Source organism: Gracilinanus agilis, chromosome 1 (genome assembly GCF_016433145.1).
Source record: "Gracilinanus agilis isolate LMUSP501 chromosome 1, AgileGrace, whole genome shotgun sequence".
NCBI lineage: Eukaryota > Metazoa > Chordata > Mammalia > Didelphimorphia > Didelphidae > Gracilinanus > Gracilinanus agilis.
The window spans coordinates 165,674,769-165,697,631 of record NC_058130.1 but is presented as its reverse complement, the minus strand read 5'-3'; the positions used below and the strand labels follow the sequence as shown (position 1 = coordinate 165,697,631).

The window sequence follows — 22,863 nt, the reverse complement described above, 5'->3', positions numbered from 1 at the left end:
AATAGAGGATTTGTAGTTCTAGAGGTCTAGGTCCATATTCCATCTCATTTGCTGTGCATCTTGGAGCAACATCATTTTTCCTCACTGGCTTGTTTTCTCATCTGTAAAATTGGAGGATTGGACTAGATGCTCCTGCAAGGCTCTACCTTGATAGTTTTATGGTATCAAATCTGGCCTCAGAAATTTCCTAGCTGTGTCAATCTGGGTAAGTCACTTAACCCTAATTGCTTAGGCCTCACCATTTACTTGCACTTAGTATCAATTCTAAGACAGAAAGGGTTAAAAAAAAAATAAATACAATTGAAACCTGGGCCAGACAGATTCATAAACATTCTTAACCTGAGATCCAAAGATACATCCTCCTTCCCTCCTAAGGGGTTTGTGGAGAGATTTAAGGATGTCTATAAACTTTGATTGGGGGGGGAGGGGGGAGCCAAACTACCTCCTTGTTTTCGCTGCCGGCTAACTGAAATTTAGCATTTTCTTCAATGATTTAAAAACATTATTCTGAAACTGAGTCCATAAATTTTACTGAGATCTATGATACTCCTATTTTAAAGTTTTGAAATCTAGGAAAATGGGTTTGGGGTTGGTGCAGAAGGTAGTGGGAAAAGCATTAAAAGTTTTCATTACAATTTAACCAGTATTTAATTGAGCACTTTATATAGATTTTACTAGATTAGGTACTGAGGAAGATGCATAGTTCAGATGAGATATAGTATTAACTTTTAGGAAGCATGTAATTTGGGAGGAAAATAAGCCAAAACACCAATAGAATCATGGAAAATAGAATTGGAAGATACCTTAGAAATAACCTAGAACAGGAATTTTTGGCCAGAGGGTCATAGACCCTTTAGGCAATCTGCTAAAGTCCATAGACCCCTTTCTCAGAAGAAGATAAGGACCATGCTAAGTTTTAGTTAAGGGTTAATGAAAATTTAGATATAATCTTTTTTTCCTGTGTAATTTCACAGACCCCCCTGAAAGCTATCCATGGATCTCAACGTCTGTGGACCCCAGGTTAAGATCTTATCATAACTCCCCTCATACTTTCCAGATGTAGGGTATATCCAAAGAGAAACCTGATAAGGGCCTCTAGAATTTCTCTACTGTCAAAGTTTGTGAGATTCCTTAGGAGATGAACTTATTGTTTCAATTCATAAACTTTTTTTTTGCAAGCATTTATTACCTCTCTTGCAATTATCACTATTCTCTTGCCATGGTACAATTTTTCAAAAGCTCACATTAAGTATGGTTAGTTCAGTAAAATAAATTCCTACATTGACTTTGTCCAAACAGACATTTGTTGTTCAGAATTTTAAGCCCAATTCCCTGGTAAAAAGAAGGTGGTATGATTTATACTTGGTCTAATTGACATATCAATTCCTTATTAAGATTAATATGGATGTTAACCCCTTGCCTTCTCATTAATGTAACCTTTGTCAAGATGAGAAATGGTCTAATCTTGGGTATCAGAGGATATTATTTACAGTGATTCTGGAGTTCACTTAATATCTCAGTATATGAAGAAGTTAATACTAAATGTATAGTAGTATATATAATAAAATTAATATTAAGCTTTCCAGGAGATGTCACTAGAAATCTTAATTACATAGGTCCTTGGTAGAGGTGGGACTTATTGGAGATACTTGATTTTTTTAAAAAGCCCAAGTGATTTCCCATTGGTCAGGGCAGCACCCTTGATGGTATGGTAAATTCAGAGGCAAGTATTTGGACCCCTGAGGGAGGTGGGACTCACCTGAATGAGAAAGAGAATAATTTTTACTCTATGAGCACTTATATATGCTTGCCATATTCAGTATCCTTTAGCCTTCATGTTTGCTTAGGAGCTAAGGACCCCTTCCTATTGTTTCTATAGATGTGCAGATGTGAACCAAATTCTGATATTCCTGGGTGGGGGTCTGTACCAAAAAAAGAAACATTACTGAGAAGCTTAAGAAAGTAGGAGGATTACAGCTGAGCTCCCCCTCACAAAAATCTCCAAACAGATCAAGAAAATGCACAAGACAAGTCTTGATCAGGAAATCTAAGGGGGGAAAACCCACATGTCATTTTTATAGCCCAAATCCACATGACTTGACAAGAGAAATCTAGTCACTGGGAATGGAAATCTAGGCAGGAACAGCAGCATTGAATTACACACCTAGGTAAGAAGAGTTTCACATCCTCTTAAAGAGGGGTCCCAACATTGTGCAGGATCCAGGAATAGATGTCAAATAGCAGCTCCAGCACTGAGGAGAGGACCTGTGCCCAGGGGTAGCATTCCAAGGTGAGCAAGGATCTCAAACCTTAGCCAAACAAGCAGGAAGAAAATTTAGAAGCAAGAAGCAGCTCTTTTCTAGCCACAGGAGAGTGGGTTCTCAATCCTAATTTCCTTCAGTGAAATAACAGGGCAAGAATCCTAGACCAAAAGAGAAATCTGCAATTCTGTACCTAAATCAGAAGAGCTTTCTGTCTGGCTCTAGTGGCAGTCTACAGGATTTCCTACTGGAGCCAAGAGCACAGACATATTGCTCAGACCCAAACTCAGATCAGGAATTTACAGGGCTTATATCAGGAAGGCAAAAATTTGACTTTGCCCTGAATTAGGCTTCTTTGGGAGCACTGAAAGCTTGCAGGTCCCTTGCTTGAGGTCTTGGAATAACACCACACCCAATACCCAAAGTAAACAGCAGGACTATCCCAGACATTCCCTCCAGAAGTGCACAAAGCCTGGGCCTAACATAAAGGCTGAAGTCATAAAATGGGTTGAAAGTATGAGCAAACAAACAAAAGAAACCACCATAAAAAGCTATTATGGTGATAGGGTCCCTAGCCCAAAAGAAGAGAATAACCCCAAAATATCTACAAGCAAAGTCTCAAAGAAAAACACAACTTGAGCACAAGTTCAACTAGAATTCCTGAAAGATGAGGCAAGAGTTTTTGAAAGTTAAAATATTTTTAATAAATGAAATAAGTGCTAGAAAAATATTGAGAAAGAAGTGAGAGCTATGGGAAAAAGAATTTGAAAGAAATTAATAGCTTAGCACAAGAAGTAGTTGCTAGTGAAATCTGAAATGACTGAGGAAACAAAGGTTTGAGCTTCTGAGCATATTGATTTATTAAGTAAACCATGCCAATTGCAGAACAAATTGAGACTCGGCATTCTTTAACTCGACATGGACCCCAAAAACAAGGGAGACATTTTTATTAAAAGTAATCAAATAAGACCAAATAAAACAACAGGGTAGAAAACAAGATTCAGAATTAGGTAATATGATTCCTAATTAGAGGAAGAGGATTAGGGGATTTCTGAGTCAAGAGTGAGATTAGTGAGTTTTGAGAATCAGTGTGGGGAGAATGGGCAAATACAATTCTCTGAAATCACAAAAAGAGGTATCTCCCTCCCTCCCCCCAGTGTCTATATTCTGTATTCCATCAAAAGAACATGAAAACAATAACTGACCAGTACCATTCTTCAGATGACATTTGGGTTGCCTGAGATATATAATTAGAGAAAACTACCTGCAAGAGTCTTTGGATCTGACTGGATTTCTGGTCAACATATCCTAGATTCCTAATCAAGGATCTCTAAGCAACAGGTAGAGGTGGTCCAGCTTCTCAGTCACCCAAGACTATGTTCAAACAATTAAAGTTTTCTCACAACACATAATTGAATAGAAAGGGAACTGAGCTATAGATCCAGAATTGAATCACAACCCTTCCTATCGACGAACATCCTGAAAATTAGAATGAACCCAACAGAAGTTAGTTGCTTTTTGTGACAAGAAATATTAAAATGAAGTCAAAAGATTGAAAAAATAGATAAAAATGTATGCAATCCCATAGCCAAAATAAATGACCGGAGAAACAACAGATCAAGAAGAGATCATTATAAAAAGTCTTGATAGGGGCTAAATAGGAAGCTCAGTAGATTGAGAGCCAGGCTCATAGATGGGAGGTCCTGGCTTCAAATCTGGCCTCAGACAATTCCTAGTTGTGTGACCCTGGACAAGTCACTTAACTCCTATTGGCTAGCCCTTACCACTCTTATGCCTTGAAACTGATCCTTAGGATCTATTCTAAGACATAAAGTAAGGATTTTTTAAAAAAGAAATGAGGAAGGAGGTGGTTTCAGAGAAACCTAGGAAGACTTAAATGAAGTAAGCAGAACTAGGAGATCAGTTTATACAGAGACAACAATACTGTATAGATAGACTTTGAATAGGAACTCTGATCAAAGTAATAACCAACCATGATTCCAGAGGACTCATGATGAAACATGCTACCCTTGGAGCATAATTAGTAGATATGTACCTATATCTATTTTTTTTTAAAACCCTTGTACTTCGGTGTATTTTCTCATAGGTGGAAGAGTGGTAAGGGTGGGCAATGGGGGTCAAGTGACTTGCCCAGGGTCACACAGCTGGAAGTGGCTGAGGCCAGGTTTGAACCTAGGACCTCCTGTCTCTAGGCCTGACTCTCACTCCACTGAGCTACCCAGCTGCCCCCCCTATATCTATTTTTGATAGAGAAGTGATCCAGTCCGCTGGAATCATGGTTGGTTATTACTTTGATCAGAGTTCCTATTCAAAGTCTATCTATACAATATTGTTGTCTCTGTATAAATATGCAGATTGAGACACTTTTTTTGGACATAACTAATTTGGGGTTTTATTTTGCTTGATTAAATTTATAACAGGGATTTATCTTTTCTTCCTTTTTCAGTGAGGAGAGGGAGATGGGTTGGAGAGAAGTTGAATTTTTGTTGATTGAAAAAATTCTCTTTAATTAAAAAAATAAAAGAAATGTTCAAAATTGAACTCCCTATATAAGCACAGAGCTACAGTTCTGGGTCACCGGTTCCACAAAATAACCTCCCCCAACATTGGGATCCAGAGGAATAATTTGCTCAAGATCACAAGGAAATAATTGGCAAATACAAAATTTCAGAGAGAAATGAAGGAAGGCTTAGGACTTGAGTTGAACTAAATTTAAGGGATGCCTTAAATTTAAAGTATTCAGCAAATCAAAAGGGAGAAGGAAGATAATTCATGCACAGTGAAGTCAGGAACAATTAAATAAAAGTCAGAAAGCATGGAGTAGAGAGCAGAAAGAAAAAGAATAAATGTAATTTTGATAGAGTGTAGACTTCACAGAGTTGTAGTTTAGGATAAAGCTAGAAAGGGAGTGTTATGCTAGTTTATAGAAGTCCTTGAATAGTAGGCAAAAGACTTGGAACTTTTAATTGGTGGGCAGGAGGGAGCCACTGAAAAATTTTGAGTAGAAAAGTAACATGATCAATCTGATCTATGTCTAATGAAAATTAGTATGGCAGGAGTATGAAAGATTTATTAGTCTAGGAAGAGTGGAAATGGAAAGTTGATTTTTGAAGAGGAAAATGAACTGATCAATTCTGTTCATTAAGAAGACTAATCTGGTATAGAAGAATAGGAGAGAGAAGAGACTGGAAGTAGGGAGACCCTATTTCAATATTCCAAGTATGAAATGATGAGGGTTGATTGCTAGGTTGATTGTTGTTTAGTTGTGTATGACTCTTTGTGATCCCATGGTCAGCTCCATGGGGTTTTCTTTGGCAAGGATACTGTAGTTATTTGCCATTTCCTTCCTCAGTGGATCCAATGGATCCTTTCGTCAGGCAATCAGAGGTCAAGTGACTTGTTCAAGATCACATAGGTAGGAAGTGTCTGATGCTGTATTTGAATTCAGGTCTTCCTGACTCCAGGCTCAGCCCTCTATCCACTGAACCACAGCTGCTTCTGCACAGTTTGATAGTGGGGCAATGCAAAGGAGATGATGAATAAAATAATTATATGATAAAAATTAAGAATCTATTAGAAACTGACAGAAATGAATATGAGTAAGGACCACTTCTCATTAAATGGTCAAATAATATTAATAGGCAGTTCTTGAAGGGGAAAATACAATAAAAAAACAAATTTTCCTTACTTTTATTGGTCTTTTGTTTTGACATCACATTTCTCCTCAAATATATCCCCACTCACTTCCCTATACAGTGAGGAATCCTTGTAGAAAGAGCAGTAAGAGCAAGGCAATGGGGGTTAAGTGACTTGCCCAGAGTCACACAGCTAGGGAGTATCTGAGGTCAGATTTGAATCCAGGACTTTCCCATCTCTAGGCCTGGTTCTCAATCTACTGAGGTACTTAGCTGTCCCCTAGAAAGATTTTTTTTTAAAGGATTTCAGTAAAACTAGCCAATGTATCCACCATGTCTGACAGTGTATGCAATATTCTACTTCCATATTTTCCCCAGGTCTTCAGTGAAAGGAGTAGATTTTTCTTAACCCTTTCATGGTTATGCTTGGTTATAATAACCACATATCAAGAAACATCGATAATCAATAATCATTTTTAGCATCAGTCTGATAAGAAAAATGAAAATGAAAACAACTTTGAATTTTATTATTTAAAAATATCTTGGGGCAGCTGGGTAGCTCAGTGGAGTGAGAGTCAGGCCTAGAGACAGGAGGTCCTAGGTTCAAACCCGGCCTCAGCCACTTCCCAGCTGTGTAACCCTGGGCAAGTCACTTGACCCCCATTGCCCACCCTTACCACTCTTCCACCTATGAGACAATACACCGAAGTACAAGGGTTAAAAAAAAATATATCTTGACTAGACCCTAAGAATGGTCAGTCATGAGTCCATATTAATCTAAAATGAGGTGTCTAGTGGAGTGTTCCAAGAATTTGTGTTTGGCCCAGTACATTTTGTCATTTTCATCAATGATTTAGGTGAAAGTATTAAATCTACATATGACACAAAGTTAGGAGTGATAATTAATACATTGGATAATAGAATCATGATCCAAAAAATGTAAAAGACAAGAATATAGGGCTAAACATAATAAAAATAAAAGGCAATAGAGATCAATGTGAAATCTTATACTTTTAGGTTCAAATTTAGTTTCAGAAATTCAAGAAGGCAGGGAGGAAATCTGGTTAAATAGTAATTCCTCTGAAAAAAAGATCTGGATTTGTTTTTGTTTTATACTGGGCTAGAAGCTTACTATGAGTCAATGGTATGATATGACAATCAAGAAAACTAATGAAATTTAGATTACCTAGTATCCAGGACTAGGAAGGTGATAATCTCCCTGTGCTATTCTATACAGCAGTGATGGTGAACCTATGGCACAGGGCCAAAGATGGCACACAGAGCACTCTCTGTAGGCATTCGGCTCCCCTTCCCCCCAGGCTTGTTACTAGAAAGGCAGAGGGAGGTGGGGTGGAGCTGGTCCCCTTCCCCTCTCCACCATGTCTGATGTGGTCTGGGGAGTGCTAGCAGGGCATTCTCTCTGGGGGGCTGGGGTGGAGGCAGGTCCCGGCACTCCATCTCTAAAAGGTTCACCATCACTGCTATACAGTATTGTGTTTAGTTCTAAGTACCACATGGAAGGACATGGATCTGCAGAAGAATATCTAGTAGGATCTCATATCTCTAGCTGGAGAACTGGAGGAGGGTAACCAGGAAAGTAAAAGCCCTTGAATATACCCCATAGGAGAAGAGATCAAAGGAGCTAGAGTTGTTTAGCCTGAGGAAGGCTTAAGGGGAAGCATAATAGCCTTCTTCATATATTTGAAGGTCTCTCATGTGGAAGACAGGTTAGGTTTGTTCTGGTTGCTCTCAGAGAGAGTAAATGGGTAGAAGGTGCAAAGAGGTGAATTTAGGTTTGATATAAGGGAGATCTTCCTGACAATTTTGAAAATAGAATCTGCCTCAGGAGATAGTGTGTTGCCTCTCATTAGAAAGCTTCAGGCAAAAGGCTGGATGACCACATATTGGGATATCTGTAAAGAGTTAGATTGGACTAAACAGTTTCTGAGATTCTGGGATTTTATTCAACATGGAGGTTAAGTGGGGAGAAGAAAGGGCATAGCAATGTCTGGGAAAATCAGAGATAATTCCTAGGTTTAGCACTTAAGGGGGCGATGACAACAGAAATAAGGGAAATATTTCAGCCTATTTGGGAGGAATATGATGAAGTCATTTGTGGACACCTGGTACCTTGCAACATCCAGGTGGAGATGATTAATAGACCACTGAAAATACCTATGTGGATGGTTAGGGACGGGTTGGGGTTGCATGTGCTGATTTGGGAGTCACAGTTGATGGGATACGTTTTTGCATATATTTTTTCACAATTATGCAAGAGGGAGATTGTATATTTTTGTCCTAAGGCATCCCAGTGTTTTAGTTTATGCAACTAAAGGAAAGTGGATAGCTGAGCCAATACCTAAGTAAGTCATTCAGACCCAGAGCAGCTATTGAGAGAAAACTGCTTTAGTTTGGTGGGGACCAGAAATGGAAAGATGTCTGCATTTGGGTTGGGCTCCAGGAATATCTCTGTCTCTGTCCATCTTCATTCCAGTGTCAAGGGGAATGATTCCCAGCTTTGCGGCAGGACAGCCGCAGTGATCATGACCAAGGAGGGGGTACAGAACGTGTGTTTGTCTCTGTGTGTGCACCCCTGTATGAATGTGTGCTTGTGTTGGTGGTGTGTGGTGCAATGTTTGTTCCAGTGAAGCATGGGGAAACGCTCCGGGCTTTAAGGGAAACACTCATCTAGCTGTTTGCCACAGACACACAATGGCATCCACACCATTATAGTCCCACCGTCTAAGGGAACATGGTGCCATTCTCATGATGTTCCCTACATACATAGTGTCACCTCTCTAAAGGAGAATGTCTCCGTACGCCGCCCCCCACCTCGACCCCAACCACCCCAAGGCACCCTATCCGCGCCACATACACTCTCTCCCAGTCTCTGCAGGGCGAATGGCCGCCCTGGGGATGCGATGCCTGCGGACACTTGTTGCCAGAAAAGAGGAGGAAAAACTGGGGCAGGAACGATCCAGATATCGAAAGAGAGAGAGCAGGGGGAGGGAGGGGGGGAGGGGGAAGGAGAGAGAGAGAGAGAGAGAGAGAGAGAGAGAGAGAGAGAGAGAGAGAGAGAGAGAGAACGAGAGCGCGACAGCCGGCACACCATCTGCTCCGCCCCGCCCGCCCCAAGGGAGGCCCGGACGCCTGGGTCCCGGGACAGCGCCACTCGCCCGCCCCTCCCTGCCTCTGTCGTTCTTCCGACCCGGCGCGAGTGGCCAAAGAGAGAAGAGAGAAAGGAGACTAAGAAGGGATAGGGGATAAGGTTAGAAGGAGGAAGGGAGGGAGCCGGACAGAGGGAGAAGGGCAGGTGGGGTAGAGGAAGTAGCCAGAGAGAAGCGGGGACGGGGAGCTGGAACCAGACCCTGCAGCCGGGAGCCGGGAGCATCGAGAGCCAGAGTGGGGCGCGGGGCGGCTAAAGCATGGTGGAGAACCTGGGGACAGCCGCCCGCAGCGCTCTGGTGAGTCCGGGGTTCAAGAGGATCAGAGTCCTGGGTCAGAAGGACTAGTCCGAGGGGGCTCAAAGTCCGGAGCAAGGGGTTAGGAGGACACCTGGGTCCGAGGAGTGCAGTGTGACCAATGTCAGAGGTGGTGACCAGTGTGAGAAAAGATTAGTATCCAAAGTGACCCGAGTTGGGGATGCTTGAGGTGTCCAGTTTCCTGGATGACCAGCTACTAATGTCCAGGGAATTCCCCTGTCCGCCTCCTCCTAGTTTCCCCCAAAGCTCCTGCCCTCAGTCCCTTTTCACTTTCTCTTTTTGACTAGATTTTTTCCCCCTTGTGGCCTCTGTCTCTATCCTTTTCTCGGTCTTTTTCTCTTGGCTCAGTCTCTATCCTTTACCCATCTCCTATCTCTGTCTCTGTCTCTGTTCCTATCCCAGTCTCTTTCTTTCCCTGTCTGTCGATGTCCCTCCCATCTCTGCCCCTTTCTCTATCTCCCCCTCTGTTTCATAGTCTCTCCGTGGTTCTTTCAGTTTTCCAGGTTCCTAGCTCTTTATTTCTGCCTCTCCATCTTCTTTTTCCTTGTAATTCTCCCCGTTGTGCCCGGAGGACCCTGAGAATTGGGGACTAGGGAAGGGAAGCCCAACATAGGAAGGGGTTGGGTGTGTGCATGGTATATTGGAGTTTAATCTGAGTGATTCCCTGAGAGGTCCCTGAAAGAGGGTCTGGGGCTGACAGGGAGACCCTATTGGTGGGTGGGTGGGGGCTATGAAGTGCTCCAGAAGAGTTGAGGATCAGGAAAATTGTCAGAGTTGGCTAAATTGGAAAGGTCTTTGGAAGGGTGGGGGCAAGATCTGACCTGGGGGGTGGGGGTGGGTATCTTGGAGAGAACTCATTGGTTTTTCCAATTCTACAATATTCCCTCCCCTGTGCTCCTGCAGGCAGCCCTCTCCCCAATGCCCCGCCCTATGCCTGGAGCACCCCCTGGGGGTGGACTGCGGCTGGAAGCTGTGATGGAGACCCTACAGAGGCAGCAGGCAGCCCGGCTAGCTCAAGGTGGGGTTCCACCCCCACTTCCTCATCCCATCCCCCCATCCCTGCCTCCCCAACGATCCCATCCAGTGGGTTCCAGGGCCCAGCAGTCTCCTGAGGAGGGGGCTCTGGGGGGCACTGAAGAGGGTGAAAATGAAGAGGAAGAAGAGGAGGAAGAAGAAGATGAAGAGGAGACTAGGCCTCAGGGGCAACCTCCCCAGCCTAGCCCAGGACCAGGCCTACCTGTGTCTACCCCCAGCCAGCCTTCTGGTCCCCAGCACCATGAGTGGACTTATGAGGAACAGTTTAAACAGGTAGGAGATCCCTGCAGGTAAGACATGGAGCCCAGAAGTCTGGGTTCATACTTCCCCACCTCCATCTCCAATGTGTTCTAAGATTTCTAGTACAGGGAGAGATAGGTAGAGTATGAGTTAGAGAACTTGACCTTCAACTCCCATCTACCCCACCTGACCCTTTCCCTGATACACAATCCCCTCTCCTTTCTCCTGAAAGCCGATGCCCCAGGAAGGAGCAGCGGCTGGGGCCCCAATCCCTTCATCCTACACCCCACCCCCCACCCCCAGGGCTCTGCAGTGGAGGAATAGAGACAGAGGGAGTTATGGAAGAAATAGAAAGAAGGGAAGACAAGAGTTTGACAGGTTCAGACAGACAAGGGAAATACAGAGGTTGGAATAGCTGAAAGGGGGTTCAAAGATCTCAAAAGAAATCTCTTGTGGGGATGGGGGTGGGTCCATTATGTCAGTAGAGGATGTCAGATGTGTGTGGGGGTGCTTTCATTGTCCATCTTCTATCCATTTCTCCTCCCAGCCTCCTCTGAGCACTACCCCCTCTGAATGTCACGTCCCATTACCCCCTTACCTGACAGTGAGGGATGGGGGTTGGGGGATTGGGAATGGGGTGAGGTGATTCCTTTGACTTGTGGAAGTGGGGTGGATAGTTTATGCTTCCATGGCTCAGTTATTACACTTTCCACTCCTCCAATCTCTTTTCCTCTTCTCCCTCCCCCTCTAAGGCCTTGACATCTTGTTTATATTTACATGAAGTTTATTCTAGATATGTAACTGTATTACTGGAGATGGGAGTTGAATATCAATGGTGTGAATGACTGTTTGGGAGGGAGCTCATAATGGTTTACCAGGAAGGGCTACTTGGGGGGTTACAGAATTTTTATTCCTATTGATGTGTGTATTTTAGTTTTTATTCAGGAGTTATTTGTTGCCTATAAATTAAGGACTAATTCTTTCATGTTACTAGGTGGGGTATTATTTCTGATGATCATTCAGGAGCTTTTCTTTAAGATGTCACAGGGATCACTTCTGGTCCCCTTTATTGCCCGTCTTTAGCAAGGCAGTGTTGCAAAGCTCTATAATCACCCCCATGACACCCGATGACATGGGGATAAAAACTCAATCCATCAGAGATCCACATAGTCTGGGGTGGGAGGTGTCGAGGGTAGTTTTAAACCCTCCTGGTCAACTGCAGTCTGGCTTAACCAATCACCAAGAGGAAAGATCAGGATTGAGTTAGAGATAAAGTCCTGGAAGGATTGGGAGGTAGAGAGCTCCTGGGACCACACTGATCCCCTCCTCATTTCTCCTCTTCGGAGGAAGTACCCTCTCCTTCAGGACATCTTCCCTCTGGCTGATTGCACCTCTGCCCATTCCTGACACCTCTCAGGCCACCCGTGCCTGTGAGGGAGCCCAAACTCCCCAGGGCAGAACTATGAGGCCTCAGCCCCACCCTGAGCCTAATTAGGACCTCCTTGAATGCGGCAGGTTTCACCAATCCATTTCAAATACACGAGATCCTTATCCTCAGCCCTGATCCTAACATCACCCATACCCCTGTGAGCACACGATTCTGTGGATGGGGCCTGAGGAAAGTGTTCTGCTTAAGGGGAAGGGAAGGGAGGGGAGGGAAGGGAAGGTGCTGATGGGGTCTAGGGTGGTAAATACACCTTCTTCCCCGCCCCCAGCTGTATGAGCTCGACGCAGACCCCAAGAGGAAAGAATTCCTGGATGACCTGTTCAGCTTCATGCAGAAGAGGGGTGAGGGGCGGTATGGGAAGGATGTAGAGGGGGGTGGGGTCTTGGTGCCCAAAGTACCCCTACTTCCCTGAAGGTGTCCTAGACCCAAACCCTCATAGGCTAGCTCCCAACCTCACTCGGGAGAGTGGCTTAAAGCTGGAAGAGTTGTGAGGTTTGGACCTTATGGATAGATCGGGGCTGGAGCGAGGCTGGGGGGTAGGGTGGGTGGGATGGGGACACCTCAGTAACATCTTTAACCTCTGACCTACCTCGATTAATTAGCCCCTCCCTTTCTCCCATGGGAATTAATTAGCAACGGAGATGCTGGCAGGTTAATGAGTCCTCAATCGATGACGCTCACCACGGGAGGGGTCACTGGGTTGGGAAGGAGCTTCCTGGACCACAGACTTGAGCTGGGGGTTTAGGACTACTGGATCCTTTGCTTGAGATTTCTCTACGGATTCAATTCCCTCATTGCCAAAAAGAAAGATTCCTGTCTCCCACCCCAGAGCAACTCTGGACATGGGTTGATACTGGGAACTTTCCTGAAGTTAGACCACAGGAAGTACTTTCTGAGGGGTGAGGATGAGGCCAAGGAATTAGGAAAACGAAGGAGGCCAGGGAATCCTTTCCCTGGGGATCTCAAAGCTTAAGGGGAAAGCGCTAGAATTGGAGAGCAGAACCCAGCTTGTGAAGCACGTTGGGTGGCCTGTCCATCACTCCACTCCCCCCTCAGCTCCCCAGATTCATGGGCCTAGAGTCTGAGTCATTATCTCTTTCTCCAAAGCTAATTAACTCCCTCCCCATCGCAGCCTGATAAGGCCACTAATTAACTTGCCTCAGCCCCCCTCCTTTTGTGCCGCTCTAGTGCTCCCAGAGAGACCTGCGGGGTCCCCGCCCCATCGAGCCCTCTGCCCTTGCCTCTCCTCAAAACTTCTGACCCCCACAAGCAGTCTCCTTTTCTCTTAATCTGTACCCCCACCCCCTGGGCCTTGGTTTCTGAATTTGAGCTCACTTTTCTACCTTCCCCACATGTCCCCAACCCCTCTCTCCCTTATTTAACTATACAAGGGATGAAGGAAGGAAATGGGAGGATAGCCCTGCCCACCCCTCCCACCCCCAATCGGGAAATGCTAAGGAAAATGGGGAGCTGGGAGGAGGGAAAGAGAGGGGAGGGGAAGAGTCCCGAGGGGCCGATAATTTCCCCCCATTAATCAGGCCTGCGGCTAATTGTTCGGGCACAAAGGGTCTGGCGGTGGGAATGGGATCGGTAAAAATCAGCGCAAATTAACTGGGGCCCATCGCTCAGCTTCGACAGGACCCTTTGTCACGGGCCAGGCGGGGGCGGGAGCAGGAGCGGGGGCGGCAGGACAGGATCCGAAAACCCCCAACCTCTGCAAGCTAGAGAAGAGATTGTAAAGAATCCGCCAGCCTCTGGGCAGCTCTCCCGCTCTTGCCCTAGCCCCTCAGAGATCTCTAGGGAAAGAGATGCCACAGTTCCCTTATCTCTCCCTAATCTGCCTCTTCCTTTTACTGTCGGGTAGACCTTCCTTCAGTCTATCCTGACCCGCTGCAGATATCCCTGTCCCTGGCCCGTGGCCCTTGTGAGGACCCTGGGGCCTACCATCATCAACCTCAGCTATGACCTGCCCCAAATCATGCTGCAACCCTTTTATGTACCCATTACGTATTCCCACTATCCTTCCCACCCTCTCTTTCCTTAGAGATCTTCGTGTCTTACACGCCTCAAGGAGTCCATGCCCCTTTTGCCGCCCCGGAAACTCCGGGTCCTCCGAGCCCCATCCGACAGAGTCCCGTGCCCCCCTCGGCCCCGTCTTGCTTGCTTGACCCTCCCATTCTCCGCTCCCTACTGTTTCGGTGTTCTCGCCCTCCTCCCTAGGCACCCCAGTGAACCGCATCCCGATCATGGCAAAGCAAGTGCTGGATCTCTATGTGCTGTACCGCCTGGTGACGGAGAAAGGGGGGCTAGTGGAGGTCATCAACCGGAAGGTGTGGCGGGAGGTGACTCGGGGCCTGAGCCTGCCCACGTCCATCACCTCTGCAGCCTTCACGCTGCGCACCCAGTGAGATAGGGGCGGGGCGGTGATGGGGCATTGCCGGAGGGCCAGGAAATGGGGTCTGGCTGGAGTAGGGCTGGGTTTGGAAAACTTCGGGGAAGGGATCTCGGGGCACTGAGCTCGGGTTTGAGGTATCCCTGGGGATGCAACCCACCCCTGCTCTACAGGTATATGAAGTATCTCTACCCCTACGAGTGTGAGACGCGGGCGCTCAGCTCTCCCGGGGAGCTCCAGGCAGCCATCGACAGTAATAGACGAGAAGGCCGGCGCCAGACCTACGGGACAGCCCCGCTCTTCAGCTTCCCCCCCGCGGGTGCCCCTCCTCCTCCTCCTCGGGGGCCCTCAGTCACCTCGCCTGCGGTGCCAGGTCTACCAGCCCTCGCCTGCGCTCAACTTGGCCACAACCAGGGGCACGGCCACGCCCCCATTAAGAAAGGTGTGGGCACACGTGACTGGGAGCAGTGAATGGGAGGGGAGGGGGGCAAATGTAAGGGGACTGGTGAAGGGGCGGAGAGAGATCCAGGCAAGTCTGAAAACAGAAGGGGGCGGGGAAATTAATTTCGAGGTGAGTGGTAAGGCTGGTGGAGCGGCTCCTTATTTGGAAGGTGCAGGGTTCTGATATGGATGCGGTTTGTGTCTTCTAGGCTGCTAATTTGTTAATATTAAAATAAGTTAAATTCTGTAGCTCTCCACACTCCGTGATTGGCCCATTCAGGCTCCAGCTGTTCAAGGGAGACTTTGGTTCAGGGAAACAGAGAATGACAGCTTCCTAAGCCTCAGGTTTCTCCCTTTTTAGACGAGAGGAATAGACCGGATGATTTCTAAGACGTCTTATAGCTCTATATATGAACTCTCTTCCCCCCAGATGTCTTAGCTGACACCTATACTCGTTCCTCTACCTAACCTATCTTTCAAGTAGGATGAGTTTTAGAAGAGATGGAGTAAAGGGAGTTATGAAAGAGGGGAGGGAAGAAATGGGACCTTAGGAGTTTAGGTTTAAGACTTACAGATATAAGGTAGCTGAAAACCTTAGTGGTCATCTAGCCTAACTCCACCCCTTTCATTTTTAAGTCTCCGAGCCATAACAAACAAAAAGGAAAAAGGATCTCAGCCAAATAAGCAACATATCAATAGTCTGGCAGTATTTACAGTGTTCTATACATCCATTATCCATCTCCATCCTCATCAAAGAAGGGAGAGATGTACATTTTCATCCTTTTCAGGACCAAGAGTGGGCATTATAATTTCACAACATTCAGTTTCATTTAGGTTTTTTGTTGCTCCTTCCATTTACACCAGGTGTAATAATGTTTTTTTTTGCATTTTCTTACTTTACTTTGCATCAGGTCATATAAGTCTTTCTCTGCTTCTCTATATTTTATAGTAATAAATCCTCATAAAATATTATAAATATAATATAAAATCCATATAAAATTTTGCTATGTATAAATAAAATATGAAATGTTTTTATAAGATGTAAAATATAAAAAATTCCATCACATTCCTGTACTATATTTTGTTTAACCATTCCCTAGTTGATAGGCATCTGCTATGTTTCCAATTCTTTGCTATGACACAAAAGGTTGCTATAATTTTTGTGTGTGTTTATATGGGGCTTATCTTTCTCTCTTTGACCTCCTTGGGGTATACACCTATCAGTGAAATCAAAGAATATGGCTAACCCTCTCCTTTTAAAGATTCAGTTCAATTCAGTTAGCATTTATTAAGCAGCTATCATACTAGGCACTACTAGGTATAGAAATGGTTGCTGTCCTCTTGGCATTTATATTCTGGGGACTAGAAGAGGATAGAATAGATGACATTTATGGAATACTTAAAATTTTTAAAGTTATATATGTACACATGTACATATATAATCTTTAATAAATTAAAACTGCTTTAAGACTTTTTGGAACATTATTTTTGTATTTTATACACAAACATATCATCTCATTCCATTCTTTACAACAATCCCGTAATATTGGTGCTACAAGTACCAAAGATAAATGATCTGCCCATGGTCACATTGAGGCCCAGAAAGGCAAAGTTACTTTGCTAACGTTAAAAAGGTAGCAAAGTTCTCTAATTCCAAGTCTAGTTGGTGTCATTCTGTGATAGTACTCTTTCCCAAATGGGACACTGGGGCCAGTTTAAGAGGTCTGAGCCTTGATGTTGATGCTACTTCTCATCCTTTTCAGAGGAAGGCTTAGGGCCTGCACCAGCAGTAGCTACACCACGAATTTCACTACCAATGGCCCTGGGCCCTATGAGAGAAAAGATAGGGCCAGAGGAACCCCCGGAGAAGAAGGCTGTGTTGATGGGACCTTTAGACCCTCCTCGTCCAACCTTGCCTCCCAATCTCCTTCCCAGGAGCAAGACTTCTATCCGAGGTAAAGGAGGTAAAGGTGAGGTCTAAGAACTCCAAGGCATATATGAGCAATGGTGGGGGGAATGGGTGCTCCTAAGGGCTGATAAACTCAAGAGGGTATTTACAGGGGGTACCCTTAGAAGACAAAGAGAGGTCTTTGGCTTGATTATGGACCTAAATGAGGGATTTGAAGGCTAATTCGGGATAATGAGGGCCCTTTTCCTTAGGTTACATGGTATAAGAAGAAGTCTTAGATGAGAGAATGAATAAAGAGGGGCAGGACAAGTAAGAGGTTTACGAGTATCTCCATGGTATGAGGTTAACTTGTGGCTCATTTCTGTGTCCATTTTTCTATACCCTCCCACCCCCAACTAACTGACCTTCCTTCCCTTCTTTTTTCTCTGGACAGAAGAGCCACTGGAGGTACCCCTTAACATGGCAGGCAATGGCATCAGCAGCATCAACATGGCCCTGGAGATCAATGGCATTGTCTACACTGGTAGGGAGGCCAGAATATATTTATAATGGCATAGGGATTCCAAAATATCTAGTGCAGAAGTCAGGAAGCATCTCTGGCATGGGAATTAGAGTGTCTGCAAATGAGCATTTACATTGGTAAAGGAATTGTGCATCCACAGTTGTTATAAGGTGTTATAAGGCATTGACTTTGGTAAACATTTGACAAAAACTCTCATGATATCCTTTTGGATGAGATAGGGAGGTGGGGACTGGGAGACAGAAGAATTAACTAGTTTTTAAAGATCAGATCCAAAGAGTATTTATTAATGGATCCATGTCAGCCTAGAGGGAGGTCCTTCTCTCTCTTTAGTCCTTTTCTGTTCCACATTTTGACCCATAACTTGGATGAAGACATAGAATGGCATGCTTGTGAAATCTGAAGGAAGCTATAGCCAGTACACTGGCTATTGGAATTTACATAAAAATAATATGAACAAGTCAAATCTAAAAAGATTACGTAAGGATACATGTTAAATCATGCAAATTTTTTACTCAAATGCACTAGTACATCCATAATGACAACCGGCCAGAAAACCATTTCTATGAATAAAAGACTTGGTAAGGGTTACTTAAATGGAATTTGTACTGTAAATAATCAGTGTTTGTGACAACTGTAAAAATTAGTATAATCCTGATCTGAGTTACTCTATGAAATATATAATACTATGGAGAGTATTGTATGTAATGCTACATTTAATAGTACATATAATATGTAGCCAGAGTCATGGTAGCCCGTGATAATCTAGACCTCTTATGTCTTGGTCAGCCCTGAAGAAATATGTTCAGTTCTGGGTGCCATATCTTAATAAGATGTTGAAGATCCAGTGGGACATCCAGAGAAAGGCAGCCAGCATGGTGAAGTGTGGGAACCGTGGCTTCTGAGTAATAGTTGAGGGAACTAAGAGTCTGTGACCCTATGGTATGGGCAAAGTCTACTGGTATGAATTTTAAGAGCTCTATAGGGCATCTATACTGATCTGAAGGTTCAATGGGTATCTACACTGGTATAAGGAACACACACAAACGTGATGTGGGGAGATAGGAATTGAGGTATCTACATGGCTCAATACATCAAGGAATTCATCTACTGCTGGAAGTTGGAGGGTGTCTATACTAGTATTAGGCGATTGGGGAGGAATGCACCTCAAGTGGTTCTAGATTGTCTATATTGATATGGATAGTCAGAAGGCTTCTCTACTTGAATGGAGGTCAGGCTGTATACACTAGCACCTCAAGCTAACAGGGTGGCCTATATTGTTTTTAGGGTCTTCTATTGAAAATCATGGATGGGAAAGAAGAAATCTAGTCAGGGGAAGCAGGGAGTAGAGGCATTCTGGAGGAAGGGGACTCTGACTCATCATATTTCCTTTCTTCTTTCTGTGTCAACAAACTTAGGAGTCCTCTTTGCCCGGCGACCACCTCCATTGGCCTCAACCACCAACAACAGCAGGAATTCTCAGGGCCCCACGAGTCCTGGACTCCATACTTCTCCAGGTCCCCTCTCCAGCACCTCACCTTAAGGAGACCTAAAGCTAAAGGACCTGGATTCTCAGCTACATCCTGGTTATTGGAGGGAGGAGAAACCCCTTTCATTGTGTCTTCTAGTCCCCTCCCCAACCTGGGCACTCCCAGGCATAAGGGAAAAGAAAAAAAAACACCTCATTCTCCCCTTCCCAGTTGAGTTCCCTTCTCTATTCCCTATACCAAATTATACCTCAACCCCCATTATGGACTTTGAAGCCAAACATTTTGCTGCGATATCATGCCTACCTCATCATAATGGGGGTGATGCTCCTGACCCCTGTTCCATCTACACCTACCTAGCCAAAGAACTATCCCCTCCCCCTTGTATTATATATACCAAAGAGCTCAGCTGCCCTCTTCGAGCTTGGTCTTAAACCCTGTCTCCATTTCTGTTTTTCCTTTGTTACTGTCCCCCTCTCCATCTTTAGTTAGTGCCCCCCCCCCCTTTTAAGTCCTCCTCTCCCATCAGAGTTCCTTGTAAGGCCCTAGACCGATGTTTTTGGAGGGCCAGAACCCAGGGAGGACTCAGAGAGGGAATCCATTTGGGGGTCAGCACAACCAAACAATAAACTTGCTGCCCTTACTGTTCTAAGCATGAATTGTGTTCTCCTCATTGCTGGTCTTTGGGATGAGCTTTACATCAGAAATCTGAAGGTCTCTAGTTTGGGACTAGGCTGCTTATACTGTGGCCTTTGGCACATTATTCTGTTGCTTAATCTTAGTTTACTCATCTCTACATGATTGGATTAAATTATCTCTAAGGTCCCTTCCAGTTCTGATGCTTTTTGATTTCTTTATCCTATCCACAACCCTTACAGCAACCATCTGCCTAGCCCCTGCTTAAAAGTTTATCGTGGTTGAGAACTCTGGGAACATTGATTTATTGTTTGGATTTAGCCATTCTTTTCCGTGCTCCACCCTTGGGGCTTCAAGCCACCTTTATATTCTTTCTAATGTTTCCCCTTCGGAAAGAAATCTGGACACTATCTTCTAGGAAGAAGAGGGCTCACAAAGACAGAGAGTCACTACTGCCTATTTACGCACCCATATCCATGTGGCCATATACTCAAACACTCACACTTACAAGCACATAATTACTTTCATAAATACACATCCCCACACCTTTAGACTTCACCAACTCCACCTACCATAACCCCTCCCTCACATTCCCACCATCCTCAATACAGGTCTTCATCCTTCCTCAGGAATAGGCAGGGTCAGTCTGGAATTTGAGGAATTTAAAAAAGTTCCACTGATTCTACGGGGAGTATAGATAGTTCTCAGTTCCAGTGGGAATTATAGGTTTCTCTCTGTCTGAACTGACAGTGAGGTTAGGGGATTGATGGAGATATGGCTCTTCCTTTCTTATTCAGGACTAGAACCTCTGACAACAGCTGGGAGGGCAATTGGCATTCAGAGACAGACCTAAGGATGTGGAGGCAGATACATAAAAAATGATTCAGAGGCTCAGATTGCACCTAAAAAGCAGCTTAAAATGGTTGAGGCTGCCCTGGTGGGAGGTGGGTGGAAAAGGGGAACAAGGGCTCCAGCTCTGTTTTAACATGGAGCCAGGGCACCAGGGGCTATAGGGGAATGAGGATGAGAGCAAAGTGTTGGTTAGTTCCAGGCTTGGGGGCAGAGAGAAAGAGGATGGGAGGGAGTGTGTACAGAGAGACAGTGGAAAAGAAAGAAAGAGGAGTAAAGATTAGGGGCCAGAGAAGAGGGGGAGGGAGAACAGACATCGGAGAGATCTGGATCAAGGCCAGACAGAGCCTGAAGCTGATACATGGACTCCTCGATGATAGAGACATCGATGGATTGGCAGATCAATGGATCCATAGATTACCAATAAGGAAAAGGCCAACAAGATGGAACTAGAGACCTAGCACCTGCGACTTGGGCACCTTTAGCTCCTCCTGAGGTTTCCTTTGTGGTAGGCTCTCTAGTCTTAAGCCCTTCCTGTTCCTAGGGCTCTGGAGTTCTGGTCCCAGAACTATCAGGGAAATCGATGTGTTAACACTCTCTCAGAGCTACTGGCCTTTGGGGTTTCCCCAGTCATTTGGGGCCCTGCCTGTGTGTTTCTCAAGGATTCCCTATATGTATCCCTGTTACTACCCCTCCCCCCCAGAGATCTGAATGTTTCTCCCTCTTCCTAGATCTCTCTCTCTCTCTCCTCCCACCATACACCAGTGTTGTGCTCTTTTCCTTTAGTACTCTAACTCACTTAGATCCATTATTTGTGATGGGGCTCATGGCAAGATTTGGGTTGGGATAGCATATGTTCCCTAGAGAGGCTGGGATACTGGGACAAGCGTTGCTTTTCACTCCTCCTCCTTCTCACTTTCATCCCATGTCCACCAGATATGCTCACTTTATGGAGAAGGTTCCTCTCACTCCTTCTGGGACTTCGGTTTTCTTCACTTCCTCATTATCAGCATCTCTCTCTACCTCTCCACACCTTTGAAAATTCTTCGTGTATTTTTTTCACCATCCTCCAGCATAAGGACCTGGGAATTAAAAATTCCATTTAAGACCCATTGGGAAGGTTCCCATGAGCTGAATTCTTTCCCCTGCCTCTGGGTACAAGCCCATGCCACAGTTCAGATCTCTTGCTCCATCCAGCTGAATTGCCCTCCACCCCGGCCCCCACCAGCCTCCGCTTTGAATTGTCTCCGAAGGAAGAGGAACAAAGTGCAGGATTTCCACACTAAAGCTTCCACTAGGTTCATCAAAGCCATCCCTCCGCACACGCCACTTCTCAAGCAGGCAGCCCCTTCATCCAGACTAGGCTTTTTCTGAGCAACTACCAACATAGTACTCCAAAACACACAATGCTCCCATTAAACAGCTGTTGGAACAGATAGATTGGGTGTGGGGAAGGTCAGGAAGAGCTTTCATCTCTGCGGAGGCATGGAGACCTTGGCAGGAGGCTAGAGAGAAGGAACAGCTTCCAGCAGTGAGTGAATTGTTTTATTTTTGTTCTCGATCTCGGATTTCCGAGGGGCACTGGACCGCCGGGTAGGAAAGAACACTCATGCAAACCAGCAGTTCCTCTCTAATTTAGCCTTAGTTCCCTGGAGGCACAGAGAGGTTTAAATGACTATGGCAGGGTCCAGTGACTCATACACCCTAAGTATGTATTAGAGGTAAAACTTGAACCCAAGCCGTCCTGACCTTCATCCCGGCTGTTTCCTGCACCCTGCGGCACCTCAGGAATTTTAGGAAGACTTTAGAGATCCACATCCTTCGTTTTACAAAGGAGGAAACGGAGGCACTGAAAAGCAACCACCAAAATGACATTTTTAATGTTTTCCTCTCCATTTTATTTTCCCCGATAGTTAATTATTTCTCAAATACACGTAAAAACAATTTTAACATTAGTTTTCTAAAACCCTGAGCTCCCCCCTCCTCCTTCCCTGAAAAGGTAAGCAATTGGATATAGGTTATACATATGATAGCATGCCAAACATAATTCCATCAAAATCATATCTTTAAATAACGGTCCAGCCAGGACTAGTTAGCCCCTCTACTCGGTCTTCTCTCCTCCTCCCAACTCAGGTCCGTCTCTCCTATTTGCCTGTTTGCAGTGGGAGGCTCTCTGTCCCCCGCCCACCTTGGGAATGCAGTAACATCGGGGGCCGCCGGGACTTCCCACAGCAGCGGCATCTACCGTGCAAAACAGCATCGATCCCTTTAACCTCCCCTCCTAACCCCCTCCCCAGCTGCGCCAGCCACAAAACCGCAGCTCTGGCCAGAAGCCAATTTTCATTAAGTCAAGCCCGGTGGCGTGAGGGCGGACAGCAGCCGATCTCTGTCCCCGTCCGCTAATCCTGGTCTCAGAGCCTTCTCCATTCACTCCCTCCATCACTTCTCTCTCTCTCTCTCTCTCTCTCTCTCTCTCTCTCTCTCTCTCTCTCTCTCTCTCTCTCTCTC

At 45.2% G+C, this 22,863-nt stretch overlaps 1 protein-coding gene across 1 annotated transcript; it reads left to right on the top strand.

Annotated features, from left to right (window-relative positions):
• The first annotated feature begins 9,164 nt into the window (after positions 1–9,164).
• On the top strand, positions 9,165–19,504 carry ARID3C (AT-rich interaction domain 3C). The gene is made up of 8 exons (XM_044657254.1): positions 9,165–9,381; positions 10,303–10,707; positions 12,390–12,462; positions 14,342–14,525; positions 14,687–14,955; positions 16,718–16,909; positions 17,297–17,386; positions 18,802–19,504. Exons 1-8 carry the CDS (start codon positions 9,343–9,345, stop codon positions 18,924–18,926), a joined length of 1,377 nt encoding a protein of 458 aa, XP_044513189.1. The 5' UTR covers positions 9,165–9,342; the 3' UTR covers positions 18,927–19,504.
• The last annotated feature ends 3,359 nt before the right edge of the window (positions 19,505–22,863 follow it).